Source organism: Chanodichthys erythropterus, chromosome 23 (genome assembly GCF_024489055.1).
Source record: "Chanodichthys erythropterus isolate Z2021 chromosome 23, ASM2448905v1, whole genome shotgun sequence".
In the NCBI taxonomy this organism is placed as follows: Eukaryota; Metazoa; Chordata; class Actinopteri; order Cypriniformes; family Xenocyprididae; genus Chanodichthys; species Chanodichthys erythropterus.
In genome coordinates this window covers 21,297,266-21,321,578 of record NC_090243.1, presented here as the reverse complement: position 1 = coordinate 21,321,578, position 24,313 = coordinate 21,297,266, and the positions used below count along the sequence as shown (strand labels likewise).

General features: G+C 38.2%; 1 protein-coding gene across 1 annotated transcript in view; it reads right to left on the bottom strand.

The window, feature by feature from the left end:
* Positions 1 to 3,351: 3,351 nt before the first annotated feature.
* LOC137013748 (uncharacterized) overlaps positions 3,352 to 24,313 on the bottom strand; it is a 32,459-nt gene continuing 11,497 nt past the window's right edge. The window contains exons 35-75 of the mRNA XM_067377681.1: positions 23,951 to 24,247; positions 23,758 to 23,862; positions 23,544 to 23,639; positions 23,313 to 23,447; positions 23,001 to 23,017; positions 21,331 to 21,385; positions 14,496 to 14,921; positions 14,260 to 14,416; positions 14,153 to 14,180; positions 13,936 to 14,044; positions 13,561 to 13,653; positions 13,398 to 13,461; positions 13,205 to 13,303; positions 13,018 to 13,121; positions 12,654 to 12,792; positions 12,440 to 12,558; positions 12,135 to 12,284; positions 11,873 to 12,043; positions 11,295 to 11,768; positions 11,010 to 11,215; positions 10,741 to 10,864; positions 10,522 to 10,658; positions 10,187 to 10,442; positions 9,854 to 10,096; positions 9,596 to 9,772; positions 9,357 to 9,502; positions 8,947 to 9,037; positions 8,467 to 8,856; positions 8,254 to 8,380; positions 8,041 to 8,159; positions 7,748 to 7,944; positions 7,401 to 7,584; positions 7,011 to 7,176; positions 6,804 to 6,928; positions 6,330 to 6,638; positions 6,046 to 6,249; positions 5,654 to 5,950; positions 4,492 to 4,596; positions 4,277 to 4,372; positions 4,045 to 4,179; positions 3,352 to 3,745 (exon numbers count right to left, since the gene is read on the bottom strand). Of these exons, the coding sequence (XP_067233782.1) occupies positions 3,725 to 3,745; positions 4,045 to 4,179; positions 4,277 to 4,372; positions 4,492 to 4,596; positions 5,654 to 5,950; positions 6,046 to 6,249; positions 6,330 to 6,638; positions 6,804 to 6,928; positions 7,011 to 7,176; positions 7,401 to 7,584; positions 7,748 to 7,944; positions 8,041 to 8,159; positions 8,254 to 8,380; positions 8,467 to 8,856; positions 8,947 to 9,037; positions 9,357 to 9,502; positions 9,596 to 9,772; positions 9,854 to 10,096; positions 10,187 to 10,442; positions 10,522 to 10,658; positions 10,741 to 10,864; positions 11,010 to 11,215; positions 11,295 to 11,768; positions 11,873 to 12,043; positions 12,135 to 12,284; positions 12,440 to 12,558; positions 12,654 to 12,792; positions 13,018 to 13,121; positions 13,205 to 13,303; positions 13,398 to 13,461; positions 13,561 to 13,653; positions 13,936 to 14,044; positions 14,153 to 14,180; positions 14,260 to 14,416; positions 14,496 to 14,921; positions 21,331 to 21,385; positions 23,001 to 23,017; positions 23,313 to 23,447; positions 23,544 to 23,639; positions 23,758 to 23,862; positions 23,951 to 24,247 (6,693 nt within the window). The 3' untranslated portion in view covers positions 3,352 to 3,724. The remainder of the gene's footprint in view (positions 3,746 to 4,044; positions 4,180 to 4,276; positions 4,373 to 4,491; positions 4,597 to 5,653; positions 5,951 to 6,045; positions 6,250 to 6,329; positions 6,639 to 6,803; positions 6,929 to 7,010; positions 7,177 to 7,400; positions 7,585 to 7,747; positions 7,945 to 8,040; positions 8,160 to 8,253; positions 8,381 to 8,466; positions 8,857 to 8,946; positions 9,038 to 9,356; positions 9,503 to 9,595; positions 9,773 to 9,853; positions 10,097 to 10,186; positions 10,443 to 10,521; positions 10,659 to 10,740; positions 10,865 to 11,009; positions 11,216 to 11,294; positions 11,769 to 11,872; positions 12,044 to 12,134; positions 12,285 to 12,439; positions 12,559 to 12,653; positions 12,793 to 13,017; positions 13,122 to 13,204; positions 13,304 to 13,397; positions 13,462 to 13,560; positions 13,654 to 13,935; positions 14,045 to 14,152; positions 14,181 to 14,259; positions 14,417 to 14,495; positions 14,922 to 21,330; positions 21,386 to 23,000; positions 23,018 to 23,312; positions 23,448 to 23,543; positions 23,640 to 23,757; positions 23,863 to 23,950; positions 24,248 to 24,313) is intronic.

Here is a 24,313-nt window from a genome sequence, read left to right as displayed (position 1 = left end):
GAAGGAGAACACATCACTGAATCACAGATGAAGGTAATGCAAAGCAATGCTTTTTCTTTTTGATTTTTAGTTGCTCAGTGTTGTAATTGGCAAGAAAAATGTTTAAATATCATATTTCATAAATATTGAATTAAACTGTTTAATAAGCTAAAAACAATTGTGATCATAATGTCTGAGGACCACAGTTTTTTCTCAATTGCTTTGGCTCATTTTTCAAAACAGTTTTAGCATTCTCTTATTGCAACTGTCACAACTGTTCACTTGAAATAAAAAAGTGTTTTTTTTTGCCATCGTGTGAGCCATACTGGTTAAAATGTTTGGATGTATTTTCACCATGGAAATATTTGTTATATACAAATTTCTTGTGTTTTCTATTTTTAGTTGACACTGTCTGTTATGTACACTATACAAGCACTATACCACTGAGCTTTTTAGATACAAATTTCAGCAGTAGGTAAATATGTTCTAGAAAAAGCCAATACTGTAGTACACAAAAAGAAAATGGACATCTACTATGTACTTGCATAAAAACTACAGTGTACTTATTGTGTTCATTTTGTATTGCAAAATACTTGCTTCTATAGAGGTGGATACGGGTAAGGGGCAGATTTGGTGTTATGGGTAGATTTAAAGGGGCTCTAAGAATTTTACTTTAATAAAGCATAAAAATACCCCAATATGTTTGCATATATTTAGGAAACATGCTAAGTTCACCTACTTGTTTCTTAGAAAAACAATGCTACAGCCAGATATTCTACTTTGAAATGTGCGTTCCATGTCGGAATGTCTGTCTTTGTTTTGGTCTGTGCGAAACCGCATGTTACCAGTTTATCCAATAGTATTTCGACATCTCAGGTTGCCAGTTGGCGGAAAACACCACGTATTGCAGCCATAGAAACCAGCAAACAAACTGGGTTAGAGAATCGCAGATTCTATCTGACCTAAAAAGCCTCTGCATCCATCTAAATATCTCTATGAACAACAGCATATTAAAACAGATAAATCACCTCATCAGCTTACGGTGTGTAAGTCTCCTCAGCTTTCATTGTGAATTGCGCTACCTATTGTTGCTGGCAACACACGTCTTTGAACGAGGGGGCGGGACAAACAATATTTTGAATTTGGACTGCAGTACCTATTTTGAACACTGGGTGTCATTTCTACATAGAGCCCCTTTAAGGGTGGTTTAAGGGGTAAGGGAAAGGTCAACTGTAATTATAGATTTATTTACAGCTGTAAGTACAATGTAAAAAATCTACACAGTAAGCACATTGTATCAAATGATTAATGTAAATTTTAGTACATAGTTTTTGAAGACACCTAATATAAAGTTGGACAGAACATTTTTATTTATGCATTACATGTAAACTCCATATAGCCTACTGTACGCTTGTGATTCTTATTTCATTGCAATGGCAGGTTCCTAATTTATTACATTTGCATATTTAGCAGACATTACAAACATTCAATTTCACATATATTTATGGAATATACATCCATGTAGTAAAAGGACATAAATTGATCATTCAAAGATTTCTGTGTAATGTCATTTAAATTTTCATTGGTTATGAATGTTAAAAGTTGAAATGCCTGGGTCATACTTCACACCAAAATTTATAGAAAAAATAAATGAATTGAAGCCTTTAAAAAATTGCTGTAATATAAGATAAGTTATTTAATATGTAAAGTATGTTTGTAAAGTACAATCAATATCTTTATCATTATAGTATCTGTACTGAATTTCTTTTACACTGATGTCATCCAAATTAAGTCACAATGAAAAAGAATCATCCTAACAATAGGAATATTTTTCTTTTCAACTTTTTTCTTTTTTTTTGAGGTGAATTATGCCATTTATCTGTGAGATTGTACTTACATTAATTGATACCTTGGTTAATAACTGAGAATGTGAGAATGTGTATTGATAATAGACAGTGGGACAAGTTGTCACAAGGGAAATATCTCAGTAACTATTTGGTTGGTTTAGTCAGTGCTATCAGCTTATTGAGTTATCATGTTATACTCTCTCATATACACAGTCTTTACTCATTTGTTACTGTTGGTGTAATTGGTAACACTTTACAAAAAGATTCAGTTCATTTATGCAATTGGTTATGCATTAGGTAACATGACCTAACAATGATCAATGGGTTTACAGCATAGGAATATTGGTTAATTTTATTTTCTGCATATACATTTTTTAAAAAGTTTTTTTCACTTTACTATTGTAAAGTGTGGCAAAATGAACATGTTATTTTAATTCATGTTCCCCTAAGCAACACCAGTAGAATATTTTTGAAACAGGGGCGTAAATCGCGGGGGGGACAGGGGGGTCAGGACCCCCCCTATCTGAGTGCTGCCCCCCCCCCAAAAAATATAATTAATAACCACGCTAAGTATTGTACATAAATTATATAAACGTAAAATAATTATGTAAGTAGTGAAGCAATACAAACGCAAACAGGCGTTTTAAGTTTAGAAACATTTAGAGTCACCCCTCCCTTGCCTCACAGTGGTTTGGTCCACCGCGCACGTCACACTCGCGTGTATGTAGATTCTGTAGAAGTCCGGCGGCGCCGGCGGGAGAGAACAGTTCTACTGACAGATGAGTTCCAGTAAGTCGGCTGTCAAGGCTATTTTATTCAAAAACATCGGATGAAGTGATTATTTTATCTTTAATGCTGAAGGTGCTGAGTAATTAGTCATAACATCAACAACAAAAAGATGACAACTGATGATTATATGTTTGATTATATGATGATTTTATGTTTATTGTCCCCCCTACTGTCAGATGAAATTTACGCCCCTGTTTTGAAATGTTCAATTTTTGAAGCCTTCATGTGTAAATTGTGTACGAACTGATGCTCAATAATAAACCTACACTGAGAAAATAAAGAAATGAAAAGTTGTGACTGCTTTAGGATGGGGACAACTTCCTCATCCTGCTTTACATGGACACCAAGAAAGTGTGCTTCATATGAGATTTAATGGTGGTGGTGCCCTCAAGTGGTGGTGACTGACTATTGCAACTCTTTAACTCACAGGATTGTGGAGGTCACTTTAGATTTAGAATGAATGTATTGCCAGCATAATTGACAAGAAAGAGATTGTTCTTAATTGAGCTAAACTGTAAATTCTTAGTCCAATGATGATGGCTGCTCACAGCAATATTTAAATTGACCGTAATTCAAATCATAATTCACATTCACCATTGAGATGTAATTGTCTATGTAGCCTATTATTTGAATTTTCCCTGCATTTTACTGCTCTATCAAAACTGAAAAAAATCTAATGTAATGCCTTTGATGGAGGCATAATAATAGATCCATGCTCATTTTAAACCATAATGCTTTATTTCATTTTATTCCTTGAGGATGAGCTGTGTCAAAACATACAGTGTAATGGTCAGTGGCTTAAAACCTAATCTACATTATGTGGTTTTCAATAGTTTGGTAAAATTGGTATCTTTGTTTGGATGACCCTACTTCAGAAGACAGTTTAAGAACATTTTGAGTTTAGTTTAAATTAGATCTTAGACTTGGGTACATTTAGGCAACTGGTTTACTGTTGTGTTCAGGAACATGTTGGGATATTGCAATTTCTAAATTGTTAAAAAAAAAAAAAAAAGAGGATGTGGTATTCATTTTCATGTTTGGTTTATTCTACATAACTACAAAGGAGATTGTCACAGCAATCTATGTTTAGAGAAATCCATCTAATATTTTCACTCCTCACTGGACACCTTCTGTTAGAAAGAAAAGAGAGAAAAAAAAAGAATGTTAAATGATCCAGTTCAAAATGGCTTAAACTCTACACATATAATTGACATTGATATGTTTTTTTCAATAGCCATGTCTTGTTAAATAGCAAAATTCATTTCATTTAGTGTAGCTGTTGAAACTACTTGTTATTTATATCCTAAAGTAACTAAAAGTGCAAATCTAGAGTTTACCTATGAAGTTGACTTAACTGTGACTGTATAATTATGGATTTTCTGAGATTTTTATTTTTGTCCAAAAAAATACCCATATCACTTTCAAGTACCTTGGATCCTGTATCACGGCTCTTGGCTCTCAGCTTGTTGACCTGAGATTCAGCAATATCAGCCCTCTCCTCTGCCTCATCCAGTTCATGCTGTATCTTACGGAACTTGCCCAGATTGGAATTGGATTGTTCTTCCTAAAAATTACACACATTTGCATTTGTGAAAATCAAAAGATACAATTACTGCAGAAGTTGTATCATATGATGGCACCAGTGAGGGGAAAGTACTCACCGCCTCCTCAGCAGCTCTCTTGAAGGATTTGACCTTCAGCTGGAGTTTGTCCACCAGATCCTGCAGCCGAGCCAGATTCTTTCGGTCTTCCTCAGTCTATGCAAAGCAAAAAAAAAAAAAAAATGTTTTTTGTATATGCAGTATACATTTAAATACAGTTAGACAGCACTTTATGTATTTTCAAAATAAAGTGTTATTAGGCAATATTTTCCTACCTGGTAGGTGAGGTCCTTGATGCGTCTCTCATATTTTCGAATCCCCTTGATAGAGTCACTGGATTTTCTCTGTTCTAGCTCCACCTCACTTTCCAACTCTCTCACCTAAGAGATGTGTAACAATTTTAGGATAAAAATGTAAAATTTTAGAAAAAGAATTTTACAGAGAATGTCTCAGGTTACACATCTAACCATGGTTCCCTGAAAAGGGAACAAGACATTGCATGACAAGACAAGACAACATGACAGTGACATTGGCGTGGGACAGCCCGTACCGTCAATCGAGTGCGACCAAGAGTACAATAGGAGCACCTGGAGTACACGTCATCAGCATTTTGAATCCTTGAATGTAGCTTAAATTGGGGCTTAAATGAGCGGAGGTCTCAGAAGAAAGACTCTCTAAAGTGAGAGGAGGCCAAATATACTCAATTTCAAAGTCAGTTTACTTGTCTGTGGTTCACAGTCCCAGACAGCCCAGGGACTCACCGCCTCGACTCTAGGTGGGTGTTCTAACTGGGTGGTTATGGCTGGCCAAGAAACGTTCGTCTTATCTACCACGAACGACCTGTGGCTTTTCGCATTTCCACAGAAGATCTAATCTCTGTGTCACACGAGCCATAGCCTCCAGCAGTTCATTGTATGTGGGGAAGGCAGACTGAGAGGGCTCCATAAAAATGCCCTCCGGTCCTGCTCTAACTGGCTCAAAGCCAGAAGAGCGCTATCCACCAGATCAGATGTTTCTAGAGAAAGAACATCCTCATCCAGCTCAGTGCTCACACCGGTGGCAGAGGAATGAGAAAGAGACATACCTCGCTCAAAGTCCTCCGCCAGCTCGACCTGAGAGCCCCAAGATCTCAGTCTCCACTGTGCCTCAGCTGCAGCTGGTCCTGAGACCCCCGGGGACCCCAGGCATGAGGAATCCATAGTGACAATCACCTACACACACTTCAAACAAAGGGTCACCTGAAGACAAAAAAGCTGATGACGTGTACTTCAGGTGCTCCTTTTGTATTCACAGTAGCTGACGCAGGGCAATGTTATTGTTGCGTTTTTACACGTACTTAGACATCGTAATGCCAAGGCATTCCCCAAAGTGTCTTTCGATGCAATGCAAGTTCCCATTCGAAAGGGAACCCTATTGCTAAAAACACTAGCACCTTACCCTAGCTTCCAGTTTCTGGACCTGCTTCTTGCCACCCTTCATGGCGATCTGCTCAGCTTCATCCAGACGGTGCTGCAGGTCCTTGATGGTCTGCTCCATGTTCTTCTTCATGCGCTCCAGATGAGCACTGGTGTCCTGCTCCTTCTTCAGCTCCTCAGCCATCATGGCAGCATCAGTGATGGCCTTCTTGGCTTTTTCCTCAGCATTCCTGCACTCCTGCACTGCCTCCTCAACCTCAGTCTGAAGGTGAGTATTATCTCCCTCCAGCTTCTTCTTCTGATTCAGCAGGCTGGTGTTCTGAACATGGAAAATATTGACATGCTTGCAGTCTCTAGTTGATATTGTATTAACTGAAGTTTTACTTGTGTTTGTCTAATAAAGATGTGTCATACCTGAGAATGCAGGAGCTGAACTCTCTCACTGACATCCAGCAGTTCCTGCTCAGCCAGTTTCCTTCCTCTCTCAGTCTGTTCCACCATGGATCTCAGCTCATCCAGTTCAGCCTGCAGCAGATTGTTGCGTCTCTCCACAATGGCGATGTTCTCTTTGAGATCATCATTACTACGAAGTGCGTCATCAAGCTGCAGTTGGGCATCCTGTTAAATACAAGTTTTACAATTAAAAAATAACTATTTTGGATTTCACCTAAGCATCTTAAAATCTCAATTCATCATACTTTGAGATGTCCATGAAGACCCTTGAGTTGCTTCTGGGCTTCTGCTGCCTGTCTGTTAGCCTGGCTGAGCTGAATCTCCATCTCATTGAGGTCTCCCTCCATCTTCTTCTTCAGTCTGAGAGCTTCATTCCTGCTGCGAGTCTCTGATTCCAATGAGGTCTGTAGGGTATCCACCACTCTCTGCTGGTTCCTCTTGGCCTGCTCCATCTCTTCATCTTTCTCTGTCAGCTTACGTTCAATTTCAGCTTTGATCTGATTGAACTCCAGCTGAGCTCTAAGTATCTTTCCTTCCTCGTGTTCGAGGGAACCCTATGAAGAGTAAAATTGGTGTTTGTTATTATTGAGCTTTAAGGTTTTGTTTAGCCCTTTGTTTTGGGGTGGGAGGTGATGTCCCTTAAAACAATAGCTTGATATAAATCAAAGAGTTGTCAAAGGAATATGAATTTTGGGGGGAAATTGCTGTTCTTCTTTTACCTCAGCCTCCTCCAGAGCAGTTTGGATCTCTTGTTTCTCCTGCTCCAGCTGTTTTCGTAGTTTCTCCAACTCATGAATACTCTTCCCACTCTCACCAAGTTGTTCAGTGAGGTCAGAAATTTCCTCTGTGCAATAGAAAAAAAAACATGTAAGTTCACAAATACAAGCAATTAAAGTAATGGTTTGGAGTTGTAAAACCACTCTTACCTTGGAGATTCTTGTTCTCCCTCTTCATGCTCTCCAAGTGGTCCAATGACTCCTCATACGAGTTTTTCAATTTAAAGAGTTCAGTGCTCAGAGATCTAGCTTCTTTTTGAGAACTTTCCAGTTCAGTTTGGGACTCCTCATACTTCTGTTTCCACTCAGCCAGGACCTGGTTAAATTAAACAATGAGAGCAGTGCCATTTTGGTCAAGTGGCTTTGTAATAAAGAATAGACTCTAAAGTACTGGACCCTGTCAATAATAAGAAACTAAATTTTACTATCAATTTAACATTGAACATTTTCAATTCTATTTGATATTTTACATAGTATTTTGTTTTGTAAATATATGACTAATTTTTACAGCTAATGAGAAAATGTACTTTCTCTCCTTACTTTATCAAAGTTTCTTTGCTTCTTGTCCAGAGCAGCAGCAGCAGCATTGGATCTCTCCACATCCACCATGAGATCTTCAATCTCATTCTGCAGCCTGTGCTTGGTCTTCTCAAGAGAGGAGCATTTAGCATTAACAGCTTCCACAGCTTCTTCTGCATCTTGCAGACGCTGAGTCAGTTTCTTCCTGTAATAATCAAAATACAAAATATCATAAACATCTGAAATATCATTCATTAATCTGTATTTGAATGTGTCTAAAGGGCCACAAACTATTACAGAAAATTCAGAAAATGTCTCATCACTAAAGACTAAACTCATTTAACTTTTAAATATTATTTATTTCTTACTTTGCTTCCTCCAGCTCCTCAGTCCTCTGGATGGCATCAGTTTCATACTTGGTTCTCCACTGAGCCACTTCAGAGTTTGCCTTGGACATACTACGCTGCAGCTCTGCCTTGGCTTCTTGCTCCTCCTCATATTGCTCCCTCAGCAGATCAGCATCATGTCGAGCAGACTGAACTGCATGGGCCAGGGCATTCTTAGCCTGAAGACATAAAAATATTTGGGGCCAGTTTATTTGCAAAAGTCAATTTTTATGTCTTTAGCAAAAATTTTAGACTTCGAAGGAGATTTTGAAAACCTTGATTTCTTCTTCTAGCTGTCTCTTGAGGTCTTCAATTTGCTGAGTGTTGGACTGCTTGCCTCTGGTTAACTGAGATACCAGGGAGTCTTTCTCTTCTAACTGTCTGGCAAGTTCACCTATATTTCAATATTTAAAAAAAAAAAAAAGACTTATTTCCTAAGTATCATTAAGGTACAATTGGTAACATTACACAATATTTTGTGTTCTTACCATTTTCAGTTTGCAGCTTGGCTTTTTGCATAGTGAAATCATTGATTGTGCGCTGACCTTCCTCAGCCTTGGTTCTGTACTCACTCATCTGGTCTTCCAGAGTTCTGCACATTTTCTCCAGGTTTGTCTAAAGGATAAATGATTTCATAGTAGATTGCTTTCTATGACTGACAACACACCTTATAGACTTTCTGCATAATTTCTCTCACTCACCTTTGCCTTTACAAGCTGCTCCATGTTGGAGACCACATCATCCAGTTCCAGTCTGAGTTCACTCTTCTCTTTCTCCAGCTTCTGCTTCACTCTCTGGAGGTTGTCAATCTGCTCTCCCAGATCAGCCACACTATCTGCATGTTTCTTCCTCAGTGTAGCTGCAGTGGCCTCATGTTGCAGAGTGGCCTCTTCAAGGTCTCTGCGCACTTTCTGGAACTCAGCTTCACGTTTCTTGTTCATCTCAATCTGGGAAGCAGTGGCTCCACCAGCCTCCTCCAACCTCTCACTGATCTCCTCCAGTTCTCTGGACAGATCAGCTCTCTGTTTCTCAACTTTAGCACGAGCAGCTCTCTCAGCCTCCAGCTCTTCCTCAAGCTCTTCAATTCTAGCCTAGTAATGTGCATAAATTCAAAATTAGGGTTAAAATTGCTAACTATCCAACTGTCTTATATTATTAAGATGATAATAACATCTTATTACCTGCAACTCTTTCAGTTTTTTCTGGAGTTGGGACTCCAAAGCTTGTCCATCTTCAATCTTGCTATTGAGCTGGCTTATTTCAAAGTCTTTCCTGCCATTAGATAATGTATTAAACAACATTAACTCATAATGAACAACACATTTGTTACAGTATTTATTAAACTTGTTGATATTAATTAATAAAAATAAAACTTTTCATTCTTAGCTTCTCATAGCTTAGACCCATTTATTAATATTAACAGTATTAAAAATATTACATTTTGATTTTTAAAATTGTGTTAGTAAATGTTTAAATTTACATTAAATAAGATTAATAAATACTTGGCAGCATTTTTCATTATTAGTTCACATTATTAAAAAAAGTCAAAATATCTTTTAATAATACAATTGGATTTTATAAAATATATTACTTCTTTAGCCGCTCCTCTGTCTGCTGCTTGTCATTTTCCAAATCCATCACATTCTCTTGAGTCAACTTCAAGTCACCCTCAAGCTTTCTTTTAGCTCTCTCAAGGTCCATGCGAATTTTCTTTTCTTGTTCCAGAGAACCTTCAAGCTAAATTTCATCCAAAAAATATAAAAATTAATCAAGCAATTACTTATAAAAGCATCTCATTTTAATTATAGTCTTATGTTTTCTTGCCCTTACATCATCCACTTGTTGCTCCAGCTTGGCTTTGGCTTTGGTGAGTGTGTTGACTTTGTCTTCCTCACTCTGGAGGTCATCCAGTGTTTGCTGATGGGCCTCCTGAAGAGCTTTCTTCTCCTTGGTCAGCTTAGCGATGATCTCATCCAAAGCTGCCATCTCTTCTGTCAGGTTTTTAACCTGTAGAAATGTGTCATTATATGAATGGACACTTAACACACCATTCTTGCATCACTAACAGGTTCAGTGTTGAAAACCGACCTTGTTCTCAGTGGCATGTTTCTCTTTCTCCACTTTGGCCAGAGTGAGCTCAAGATCATCAATGTCCTTCTTGAGCTCAGAACATTCATCCTCCAGCTTTCGTTTCTTTGCAGTCAGCTCAGCATTCATTTCATCTTCATCCTCCAGTCTCTCAGTCAGCTCTTTGACTTTGGCCTCAAACTGGATCTTGCTCTTGATCAGGCCCTCACATCTCTCCTCAGCATCACAAAGATTATCTTGCTCCTATCAAAATGAAAATAATAATAATTGAAAACTTATTTTGTTTTCTGACTTGTTAAAATGTTAAAAGTGCAGAGTTGAATGTGAACTTACAGACTGCATTGCAAGCTGCAAGTCATTCTTCTCTTGTAGAACAGAAACCATCTTTTCCTCAAGCTCCTTTCTGCGGGCTTCAGATTTGGCATAAGCCTCCTTCAACTTGGTGAATTCCTCCTTCATGTTGGCCATTTCTTTCTCAGATTCTGCACTTTTGAGCAGAGGCTTGATCTTGAAGTAGAGCTTCATCCAGGGCCAATTCTTGACCCCCATGAAAGCACGTACATTCCACTGGATCACCAACAAAGCATCCCTGTAGATATTAAAGAAGAATATTAATTCTTGCCTTTTAAATGTAATTTAGAGAATATATTGAAGAGCAAAAATCTAACCTTCTTTCAACAATTTTCTGGAACTCAACTCTTGATAGAAAACCACGAGACCTGGACTGAATTCCAGTTATAATAAGTGCAAGACGGTCATCTCGCATCTCTTCAAGAGTACCCAGAAGACCAGCCTTAAAAAAGACCTGAAAATAGTAAAGAATTTTGTCAAAAGAGATGACAAAAGAAAAATGGCTTTGGAAAAAGTTAATGTTAATATAAAAATACCTTAGTATGTCCTAACTTGTACTGGCTGTGATCGATGTCCAGAGAGCCCAGAAGTTTTTCTGCACCCTTCTTGTTATCAATGAACTGTCCTTCAGGGATAGCAGCAGGATTTAGGATGCGGTATCTATATAAAAAAAAACCCATTAACAATTAGTTTTTTATATTTATTTATTTATATTCTAGCAAATGCTTAAGTTTGCAACTTGCTATAACTTGGAGTCATACAAAAAATTTTGTAAGACATGAAAGCCATTTGGTTTCGTACTAACCGTTGTTTAAAATCTCCATACAGGATCCTGTTGGGGAATCCCTTTCTGCAGATCCTAATGCCCTCCAGCACACCGTTACAGCGCAGCTGGTGCATGACCAGAGGATTCTCCATCGCCCCAGGAGTCTTAGTCTCATTGGGGATGATGCAGCGCACAAAGTGAGGGTGAGTTGACCTCAAGTTGGTCATCAGCTTGTTCAAGTTCTCCTGTTGGTAGACCATAGAGGATTTAGATTTATATGCAATAAAACCATGCAAGACAAAATCGTGTTATATTATTTTATACCCTATGAAGGGCTGACACCGTCTGGAAGGAAGAACCCTTCTTTTTGGCACCTTTGCCAGCCTTACCTCCAGAATCTGCAGTTGTGAAATAAAAGATTTTTGTTATTATTAAACAGTAAAAGTAGTGCTTATTATATTGCATGTTACACTTCAGTGTGTTCTTACCTGAGTCAGCACTGGCATAATTAGCAAACAGAATAGACAACAGTTTAAGAGTTGACTTCTGGAAATACCCTACAACCGTCTCATTAAGAGGGTCCTTGTTCTTCACCAGCCAGTTTGAAATATTGTAGTCGACTGTGCCAGCATAGTGAACAAGAGCAAAATGGGCCTCTGGTTTACCCTTGACAATCCTGGGCTTCTGGAAGTTTGGATTTTTCCCCAAATGGTTGTCATAAAGCTTAGCTTTAAACGTTGAATCACTGGCTTTGGGGAACATGCACTCCTCTTCAAGGATGGACATGATACCCATGGGCTACAATGAATTGTAGATTGTGACAGACAAAATGTCAGTAATACTGACATTGAGTTAATACTGAAAAATATGATTTTTTGATATATGACTTGATATTCACTCACCTTCTCAATAAGCTCAATACAAGCCTGCAAGTCCATGCCAAAGTCAATAAACACCCACTCAATGCCCTCCTTCTTGTATTCCTCTTGCTCCAGCACAAACATGTGGTGGTTGAAGAACTGCTGCAACTTCTCATTAGTGAAGTTGATGCACAGCTGCTCAAAGGTATTGAACTGCAGGTGGAATATATTGTATAATCACAATGGGTTGCTATGATTGTTGGATTTGATCTTGAATAACAATAATCAGTTGATTTCAACTTACATCAAAGATCTCAAATCCAGCAATGTCCAGCACACCAATGAAGTACTGGCGAGGCTGTTTGGTGGCCAGGGATTGGTTGATTCTCACAACCATCCAGAGGAACATCTTCTCGTACACTGACTTTGCCAGAGCACCAATAGAGTAGTACACCTAATAGAAAAAATATTGAATTTTGCAGAACTTGACACATTGCAAACTAGAAAGCAATTTCAGGGATATGAAAGATTTTGTTTGTATGTCTTGGAAAGTGAACTTATGATGCTGAAAACTCTAATGCCTATTAGATTATTATTTTCATTCATTACCTGCTGGACATTCTGTCCCTTGGTGACCCACTCATTTCCTACTTTGACTCTTGGGTGGCACAAACCCTTGATCAAGTCAGCTGAATTTAGACCCATCAGATATGAGATTTTGTCAGCATCTACATGTTAAAGAAGAATACAGAGCTATGACACTATATACTACATGTCTTAGACTTTTTTCCTTTATGAAGCTGAGATTCCAAGTTATACTGACCCTCAGTCCCATCAGCTTCGGCCTGTTCTTCTCTTTGCTTCTGTTTGAACTTCATGTTGCCGAAGTGCATGACAGAACCAGTCAGCTTGTAGATGCTGTTCTTCTCTTCAGTGGTGAAGCCCAACACATCAAACGCTTCCTACAGAAAATGTACAGTATGTTAAATTTTATGGCAAATGTTTCATATTCTGCTTTTTGACAAGTACATTAAACATCTTTCTTTTTAAAGAATAGACTGGCCAAGAGAATCAATAGTGATAACTAATAGTGAATAAATTGCAAACGCTATTTGGACTATATCTTACAATATTTTATAATATGGTATCTTTTATTTGTGAACTGCCTATGTTTAACAAACACTCACATCAGTGGCCATCAGCTCGTCACCATCATCAATAGAAGCCACTTGTGTCTCTCCTTGGGAGATGAAGGCGTAGTCATAGGGGTTGTTGGTGATGAGCAGCATCTCTAAGGAGAAATGAGAACATAGATCAGAAAAGACTTTTCTAATTAGAGATGGCAGTGTTAATAGATATAATGGGTAATTTTACCCAGCAGTTCTGGTCTTCTCTGGGACAGAATCTGATAGAAGATGTGATAGTCTCTCTCAGCCTTGAGCTGAAAAGTGACACGAGACTTCTCCAGCAGATCTACATGAATTAAAAAAGGGATGGATATTAAAACAGTTACACATTTCATCAATGTGTGATTTATTGGAATGATGTTGGGCGTTAAAGTACTTACAAGTCTCAATGTCAGCAGAAGATAACTTTCCACTGACACCAAAATGGATACGGATAAATTTACCCTGTAAATTAAGCAATACATAATACAATACATAATACGCTCATATACAATTTCATGGAAACCAGTATAGAATAACAACACCAATGTAAACCCCACTTACAAATCTGGAGGAGTTGTCATTTCTGATGGTCTTGGCATTACCGAAAGCCTCCAGAGCAGGATTACACTGGATGATTTGATCCTCCAGAGTTCCCTGAGAATCATATTTTAATAATAAGTGTTTTCAGTTAACAGACATGCACATTTTCTGACTTTATGTAGTCCATAGAGAATAATAAATGGGAAAATAAAAATGTTGTTAGTTTGTGTAAAAGCATTTCAATATGGTACAAGTAAGGCAGTATCAAATTATAACAATTTGTGACTCCAATATTTAATATATGAAGACATCATTAATTTTGTCAATTTTAATGCTATGCTATATAGAAGGTATATTAATTCATCCATAATAAGATATTTTTTTGGAACTAAGCACCTTTTTCTCCTGTGATGGGTCCTTCTTGCCGGTCGTTACTGCTGCAATACTCGCAAAGTACTGGATCACTCTTTTAGTGTTCACAGTCTTTCCAGCACCGGATTCTCCACTTAGAATAAAAATGGTTAATTAAAAGGCTGATAAAATGCATCATAGAAGGAATATATTAGTGGAAGGAGGAATATTATGCTACGTCATGTAAATATGTATTACTTACGTGATCAAGACAGACTGGTTTTCTCTGTCTATGAGAAATAAAACATAAGAAACTTAGCATTTAAAATTGTATTAGAAATCTCCAAAAATTACAAGTCAGATCATCACCTGACAGCATGTACTGGTAGGCATTGTCAGAGATGGAGAAGATGTGAGGAGGAGCTTCACTCCTCTTCTTTCCTCTATAGGCATTGACGACTTCCTGGTTGTACACTGGCAGCCACTTGTAGGGATTCACAGTGACACAGAAGAGCCCAGAGTAGGTCTGTAAGAGATTCACAGAAGGTTTAGATCTGATCATGCAAGATAAAGAGAATGTGTGAGTGTTTTAAGACTCGACTCACGTAGATCATCCAGGCTGCATAACGCTCTTTGAGGTTAAACAGCACAGCAGGCTCATGCAGGAAGGTGAACATCGCCATGTCCTCAATTTTATCAAACTTTGGTGGGTTCTGGGGATGAACATCAACCTCCTTCACAGTTACTGTCTGTGGATAACACAAAAATGTTTTGACAGTCATACTGTATTTCTGTCTACAATCTAACACAGTGCAGAGATCAGATCTTACCTTCCCGAATTCAGTGTTAACAGTGACTTTGTCACCGTCTCTACTGATAATGGAGGCTTTGACAAATTCAACCTCAGGGTCGGGCACAAAGCACTCTTTCTTCATGTCAAAGGGTCGAGTTTGGGCCTCCAGGCGCTCCTTGTCTGACTTTCGTAAGAAAGGAGCAGCTGTCCCGAACTCTGCCATCACAGCATCCCCCATTTTTCAGTCAGACTGAGGCAAAGATGATAAAATTTTCTTCAATTAAAATTTACAAATAAAATATATTGTAAAATAATAAATTAAATCTAATTTTCTATAAATATATAAAATATTTCTAATTATTTATTGGTCTTTCAACAGAAATTATTGCATTCAAAAAGAAAATATTGGATAAACATAAAGTCTCTCACACATATACACAATGTGTTGACCTTTATAAAGCATGTCTTACCAGATGAAATCCAAACCTTTCAATCCAAATTCAAGTCCAAGTCCTTTCAATAAAAAAGCAACATCATTAATGAGAAGTCATCTTATTCTATTGTTCAGTCCTCATTAACAATTTAATCTAAATTATGTGTCCTCTTACCTTTAGATGGCACAATGATGTGAGCTTGCAGTATTGTGCTGTAAGGTATCTCTTTATATAAAGGCACAATGACTGTGACGTTGACCATCTGTATATGGTTCGGGTCACTTGTGTGTGTGTAGCTCATTTTGGGTGCCTGAAAAAATCTTTGTGTGAGTCACAGTAGTTTAGCATGTGATGTGTGGTGGTAGCACGAAAGATCAGAAAGGTTCACAATGGTGCTATTTTTGTCCCATATGTAATCTTTTTTTAAAGACATCAGATCTTTACTAAAATTTTTATATCGAAATGTACACCTTCACTTTGATATTTTCTATTAGTTTCATAGGCCAAATTCACAACTAGATAATTTCATAGGCCAAATTCACAACATGTCTTTTTTTTTTTTTTTTTTTTACGTAAAACATTATAGAGGTGGAGACTCTTGTATATATAATATATCTGAACCGTAGTTCATCATTCGCACAATCCTTATTAAATAAAATTGCTTATTTGACAGTTATATTCCAGCAATAATGTGCTTTTCTAGAACTTTATTTATTTATTTTAATTTATTTATTTATTTTATTTATTTTTACCCCAATGAAAGACTGGCATACACTGTTAATTTCACAGGTTTGTCTTTGTGATAAAGGATGAAATCACGGTAATAATGCCTCATGAGCAAGACGACTGTCACAAACAGTAAAATTGTCAGTAGACAGCTGTAACGGCAACAATGAATATCTGCACTTGCGACCTTTTGTTCTCACCTTATGCAGAGACAGCTGCAACTCTTGCTTGTTCTTGTTTAGTGCTATGACCTTTCTTGATTTCCCAATACTTTATCTATCATTTGTGTTTTACAGGTTTTACCAAGTTTATTTGCAGTCATTCAAATGAACAACAGCTTCATTCATGTTCATCCATGTTCACCACATTCTTTCTTCAAAAAGATTTTTCAGCTTTACAAAGATTCCCAAAACAAATGCATGAAAAGGATTCTGTAAGATACAAAATGTAATTTCTATGTTTACAGAAGTTAAAATAGTCTGAATACATTACAGCATTATTTTTTTTTTTTTTTTGTGCATCAGCTAGCGTGAAGGTGTTTATAAATATTTCTTCTTAACAGAAAGAACATGGCAAGCAGGTCAAACAAACCGTCTTAACCCCCTATCTGTTTTTAAACAGTGTTAATTTATTATCAACTCTACAGTGTTGATTTGTTGGGGATCCGCGTTGAGCCATCACTCAGGACCTTTTGTGAGTTTCCTGGCCTGCCTTCTGGCTGCCTTTCTGGCCTGACCTCTTGTCCCTCAGTTATTCTGCACTCAACAAGCACCTTACTTAGTCTTAGCACTTGGGCAATCTATTCTAGGTCCCTTATCCATTACAGAGCCTCATTCTCAGCTTTCTATTTACCCTTGTTTATCAGAACTCAGAAACAAGAATGGAAGAAATGGGGGCAACCTTATGTCTAATAAAGTTTGTAATCTGCATCTTGCATCTGTTGGGTAAAAACCTCTTAAAGGGGGTCTAATGCTATTTCATGCATTCTGTTTTATTTACACTGTTAAGGAGATGGATTATCTTGCTAAACACGGCCACAATTTTTTTTTAAAAGAGTTGGACGTATGATTATTATCATTTTTGATAATATTATTTCTATTTCTGTGCCAAATACACTCCTTCAGATTTCGTGCAAGTTTCGGAAAGTTTTTTTTTTTCAAGCATGGCCTGTATTATATAATAAAGGGTGGAATTCCTTGTATGGGTACTTCTCCCGGATGAGCATGCACACACATCAACCAGAGAGAGAGAGAGAGCAAGAGCATGCAACGGCCAAGCCAAACACCTTTTCTATGGATGTACTACCATCAGAATCAAACTGACTGGATTTTGCAGAATATGCTCAAATTTTCCCTCCGCAAAATTGGTATGAACCTAGGATCTTTGCCTCCATCTACCCTGCAAGAAACTCAGTCCCAGGTATGTAAGTCTCTTAAAATTTTTGAGACAGATCACACCTGTATTTTTTTGTCTTCAGTTTCCTGCTAACTATTGTATTTCTCCCACTTTTCATGTCTATTTTGTTGCTCCTGACACTCCTCCCTCTATCCAGCAGAGGGCTGCCTCAGCTGAGTTTTAATGAGACATTCCCTGGACTACATTTCCCATAACTCCATATGTGGACTGATTGCTACAAATCTGTTTCCAATTCCCTGGCCTATTTAAGCACAGTGTTCCCCACACTCTGCAAAGTCTTGTTTTGCCTTGGTGGACATTTCTGAGCATTTATTTTTCCATTTATTATCTCTTGTTGTGACCTGTGTGCTGTTCATTCATTTACAACTCTCTGCTGCCTGCCTTGTTGCTCACACTCACTGTTCCTTGCTGCCTGCCCTGACACTTTGCCTGTGTCCAACTACGATTACTGTCCTGCCCTTGTTGATGTTTTTGCCGGTTGCCGACCTTTGCCTGTTTGTTTCATTCTATTTTCTTCACTAATAAAGCTGCACATGGATCTTGACCCAAGCTTGTCTGAGTTTCTGTTACACCTTATTTCTTATTGGATTTTTGGATTTTTTTATTTGATATTTTCTATAAAAATGCACTGACCAGTATGTGTTTTATAAATGCATTGTGCATCATGTGCCCAGGCTAAAAACATGATGGATATGCCCAATATGTCTATATATATATCAAAGCACTGAATCACAGAACATGCTTGAAGTCTGAGAGGCCATACCCTTCAAGTTGTTTACATGAAGGGTATGTTTACATGGCTGTAACAGGTGCATAGAGGTGCATAACAGGTACATAGAGATGAGGGTGAATCCAAATGCGCACACAGTTTATTAACAAAAGGCAAAGTCACCGATAATTCATTCCAAACCTTGAGTAGGCAAACATTCCAGACAAGAGTGACATAGGAAAATAATCCAGAAACACATGGAGAAAACAAGAATGTCCAAGCACCCCCTGATCAAACACACGAACACCAATAGCAACTCATAAAAATTGAAAAGTAAGAGCTTAAACATACAAAGCAATGAGTAGATAATGAACAACAGCTGGCACCAATGAAGGTGACCATAGTGACTAATATGACAACACAGAGGAATAGAAACCAAACAGGAAAGGACCACAGACACAATGGAAACTCAGAATGCATTTCAACATAAACGTCCTTTAACAAGACAAAACAAAAGACCTGTATCATAACAACACTCCCCCAAGCATCCCCCCACCCACACACACACACACAAAAAAGGAGTGGCTTCCAGACAATAAATACAGGATGGAGGTGGAAAAGGGGGATGGAAAGAGGGCCAGGCCTGTGAAGCAGAAGAGGGCCTAGAGACTGAGTCAGAGCAGTTGGCCAGGGGGGAACAGGCTGAGCAGAAGGCCAGGGCAGAGCAGGCTGTGCAGAGGGCCCGGGCAGAGCAGGCTGACAAGCAGACAGACTTGAAGACCCCCACGGCGGAGCAGACGGCCACCACAGCAGTATAGACTGGTTTGAAGGTCTCTGTGGTTGCATCAGGGCAGACAGGAAGTTTAGAGCATGCAATAAACTCTGGGATGATCTCCATGGTTGGGTCAGAGCAGACAAAAAACTCAAAAGGCTGGAGTGGGCTCTGGAGCGGATTCATGAATTGGAGCAGGCTCTGGAGCGGATTCATGGACTGGAGCCGATGTGTGCGCATAATGGCCAGCGCCGCAATCTCTGAGGGCTCAGGCTTGGCGGCCAACTTGTCTGAGGGCTCAGGAGCGGTGGCCATGATGGGACGAGACTCTGGAATGGCGGCCATGACGGGACGAGACACTGGAATGGTCAGATAAGACGGGACGAGACTCTGGAATGGCGGCCATGACGAGATGAGACTCTGGGATGGTGGCCATGACGGGACGAGACTCTGGAGTGGCGGCCATGATGGGACGAGACTCTGGAGTGGCGGCCGTGACGGGACGAGATTCTGGAGTGGCGGCCGTGACGGGACGAGATTCTGGAATGGTGGCCATGATGGCTGGACATTGGCGTGGTGGAGGTCCACCCTCATGACACCCACTGTGAAAACATACACTCAGTTGCAAAGCAATGTCTATAATATTCTAGGGTCCAGTTAGTACTGTGCAGTGGCATACATGAACTGAGTGACTCTGCAAGACCTCTTCGAAAAAAAATATGAGGCGCACAAAGTCTAGGGAAGTTAAATTTGCCAATTCAACAAAGTCTTGAACATAGTCCTCAATCGGGCGGTCTCCCTGACGGAGACCATGATCTGTGCGGCTGGATTTATGTTTTTGATGAGTCATTTTGATGAGTAGATAATGAACAACAGCTGGAACTAATGAAGGTGACAAAAATAGAGGAATGGAAATCAAACAAAAGTCCTTTAACAAGACAAAACAAAAGACCCGGCTCGTGACAATGACATTGTTTCCTTTACTTTAGCCCTGAGGACAAAGATAATCTGTTAAATTTCTTTGACTGTCTCTGTTATGGAAAAGATCAGATAGGGTGGTTTGAAACAGTATGTAGGACATGTCTCGTCTGTAGACATCCATCACTTATATGAACTCTTACTACTTAAGTTACATGACCTACACGACCTAATGCCTCCTCCATGCCATGCTTAAGATATTGTTTATCCACCTTGAACTTTCAAAAGCTATGGCTAGCTCTCTGAACAATGTTAATGCACAAATTGGCTCCAATTTATCATATTGCCTGTATGTCTACGAAAAATGGTCAATGTAAAGTATTTATAACCTTTTTTATGCTTTTTATGTCTGTCAGATGCTTCTCTCACATATAGTACTGTATATAGCACTTGTACTTAATATAGCACAAGTGTTAAAGTTGCCACACTTACTTCATCAAGTGTTAATTAACTCCCTCCTTCCCGACTCTTCCTTTAACACATCTGTTGGAGCCACTGCATCATCTTGAGCAACAACAGGCACTTGTCACATCTGTCCTTCCCACTGAGTAGTTCTGTAATGAACAGTTCAAGATGACAAAGAAAATAGGGCTGCACAATTTTAAAAATTGGGAAAAAATCCAATTGCGATTTCTCTTGTGAAATTGCTTGTTTGTAGGCCTGTTGGCGAATATTTGTAATTATATATCAATATGGCTAAGCCATATCTTGATTTTGGTTTTATGTCATGCAGCTAAAAGTAAATGTTCTTAACTTGCATAAACTGTGGCAAGCAACTTTGCGTATAAAAATCAGATATCCCAATAATTAATTAATATTTTTATACTTATATTTAGGGATGTATAAGTTCATTCTGCCTGTTTGTTTTTCATATTAACAGGTCTTGAAGATCTCAACATCATAAAGACAGTTGGACCCATCCATCACAATGACCTTGTGGAGGTCAGTGATCATTTCTGATTAGCATCCCAGAGTGTTGGGTCAAGCAAATGTTTTTTCAAGGTTTTGAGTTATTTGAGTTAATTATTTGTGGCATGTTGCTTACATGATTTTAGTGGTTAGCACAAATGTCTCATTAAGGCTTTCACTCTGAATTAACAGGAGATCTGGAGAACCTTAACATCCTGTCTCTTTTCCTATAGCTGCCAGGTCCATCTCTTGCTATGATACGGTGGAAGATTCCGATCCACACTCTTCCCTGAGATGGAGGCGATTCATTCTCAGCCCCTTTGTCGTCTTAGCTCACCAGAAGGTCAATGACTTGACCCATTGTGCTTCGTGACCATTGAACAGGCTATTAATGGAGACTGAAGGGGTCTGTTTGTTTGATTTACTTGGAGAAATGTTCACTGGAGGTCCCATGATGCTTTTGCTCCTTTGATTGCGTTGCTTGTCATTTCTTCATTATCCCTTGGTCGAGCCAGCTGTATGATGAAGACAGAGAATACAGGTATTGATATTTACACAATGTATCCTTATGTTTGTTTATCAATGTATGTATCTATGTATCTATCTGAATTTGATTGTTCTCCACAAGAACACATTATGCTTCCATTAGGCAAATTGGCATGACTTTTGACCTCTGCTGTGCAAATGTTTCATTTTCCCTCACTCTCTTGTCACTGGTTTTTCTATCCCCACTCAGCCACACACAAACACTCTGCTCCCTGCAGGAGAAGGAGAACACATCACTGAAGCACAGATGAAGGTAATGCAAAGCAGTGCTTTTTCTTTTTGAAAAAGTGTTGTAATTGACAGGGAAAATGTTTTAAATATCATATTTAATAAATAATGAATTAAACTATAACAAACAAAAAAAACAATCACATGATCTTAATATGTGAGAATCAATACAGTTTTTCTGAATCGCTTTGGCACATTTTTCAAAACAGTCTTAACATTCTCTAAATTGTAAGTGCAACTGTAACAACTGTTTGCTTGAACATCAGAAACATCAGATCTGTAAAATGTAGTTACTCAGAAAAAACATTTCATTCAAGCTTCAAAACTTAATTTTCTTTTTCAACATCTTGAGACAATGTTCACAATTAATATTAGCTGTTTTGCTTTTTTTTTTTTTTTGAAAAAAAGTAAAATTAATATATATTTACTTATCACAAAATCTGAATGTCCTGCACTAATGGCGCACATGTTGGATTTAGGTCAGGCTGACTAATTGATCACAGAAAACTTAAAACAAATATAATGTAACCAGCATACTCAAGACAGACCAGGCTATGATAAATGATAAAAGGATTTGATGAAAAAAATCTTTCTTATGCCCCAAACAACACACTAAAGAGTATGTATCTCGTGCCTGTTTTAGGGTTTAGTAACAACAAACAATGGTTTTACAGCATAGGAATATAGGTTAATGTTAATTTCTGCAAGTACTTTTTTTTTGTCCAATTGAACCCTGTTGTAAAGTGTAGCAAAACATTTTCAAATTGTGTAACCATGAATTGATGTTCAAAAATAAACCTACACTGAGAAATTAAAGGAATAAAAAGTTGTGACAACCTGCCCCATCCTGCTTTAAATGGACACCTAGAAAATATGCTTTATAGGAGATTTAATAGTGGTGGTGCCTGACTATTGAATCTCTCAAACTCACAGCATTGTGGAGGTCACTTTAGATTTAGAATTAAAATATTGCCAACATAATTGACAAGAAAGAGATTCCAGTCCAATGATGATGGCTGCTCACAGCAATAATTTATATTGACTGTAATTTAATTCATAATTCACATTTACCATAGAGATGTAGTGGTCTATATAGGCTATTGTTATACTTTAAATTTTCCCTGCATTTTACTGCTCTGTCAAAACTGAATAACTCTAATTAAATGGCTTTGATGGAGGCATTATAATAGCTCCGAGTGCAATTTAAATAATAATGCCTTATTTCATTTTATTTCCTGAGGATGAGCTATGTCAAAACATACAGTGTAATGGTCTGTGGCTTACAACTTTAAGTGGTTTGCAATAGTTTGGTAAAATTGGTAAACACACTGTATCTTTGTATGGTTGACCCTACTTCAAATGGCAAGTTAATAACATTTGCAGTTTAGTTTGAATTAGATCTTAGACTAGACAGACTAGTCTGTAGTACATACAGTACATTCTGATTTACTGTTGTGTTTAGGATCATATTGCAATGTCTACATTGTTTAAAAAAAAAGAGGATGCGGTATTCATTTTCATGTCTGGTTTATTCTACAGAACTACAGAAGAGATTGTCACAGCAATCAGTGTTTAGAGAGATCCATCTAATATTTTCACTCCTCATTAGCCCCCTTCTGTTTGAAAGAAAAAGGAAAAAAGAATGTTAAATGTAAGCTGATCCAGTTCAAAATGGCTTAAACTCTACACAGCTAATTGATATTGATGGTATTTTTTCCCCAATAGCCACGCTTGTTAAATAGCTAAATGCATTTCATCAAGTGTAGTTGTTGAAACTACTTGCTATTCATATTCAAGTCACTAAAATGTGCAGATCTAGAGTTGACCTATGAAGTTGACTTTATTTATTTATTTATTTGTGGCTTTTCTGAGGTTTTTATTTTTGTGACCAAAATCACTTGTTTTAAGTACCTTGGATCCTGTATCACGGCTCTTGGCTCTCAGCTTGTTGACCTGAGATTCAGCAATATCAGCCCTCTCCTCTGCCTCATCCAGCTCATGCTGAAGCTTACGGTACTTGCCCAGATTGGAATTAGATTGTTCTTCCTAAAAATTACACACAACAGCATTTGTGAAAATCAAAAGATACAATTACTGCAGAAATTGTATTATATGATGGTACCAGTGAGGGAAAATACACACCGCCTCCTCAGCAGTTCTCTTGTAGGATTTGACCTTCAGCTGGAGTTTGTCCACCAGATCCTGCAGGCGAGCCAGATTCTTTCGGTCTTCCTCATTCTATTCAAATCAAAAAATGTTTTTAGTATATGCAGTATACATTAAAATACTGTAAGACAGCACTTTATGTATCTTCAATATATAAAATAAAATTGTTATTAGGCAGTATTTTTCCTACCTGGTAGGTGAGCTCCTTGATGCGTCTCTCATATTTACGAATCCCCTTGATAGAGTCACTGGCCTTTCTCTGTTCTGTCTCCACCTCACTTTCCAGCTCTCTCACCTATCAGATGTATAACAATTTTAGTACACAAATGTAACATTTTAAAGAAAACACTGTATATTTGTTTCTTAAAACATTAGTGACTTACCCTGGCTTCCAGTTTCTGGATCTGCTTCTTGCCACCCTTCATAGCAATCTGCTCAGCTTCATCCAGACGGTGCTGCAGGTCCTTGATGGTCTGCTCCATGTTCTTCTTCATGCGCTCCATATGAGCACTGGTGTCCTGCTCCTTCTTCAGCTCCTCAGCCATCATGGCAGCATCAGTGATGGCCTTCTTGGCTTTTTCCTCAGCATTCCTGCACTCCTGCACTGCCTCCTCAACCTCAGTCTGAAGCTGAGTATTATCTCCCTCCAGCTTCTTCTTCTGATTCAGCAGGCTGGTGTTCTGAACATGGACAATGTTGATATGCATATAGTCTTTAGTTGATATTGTGTACTAAGAGAGGGTTTA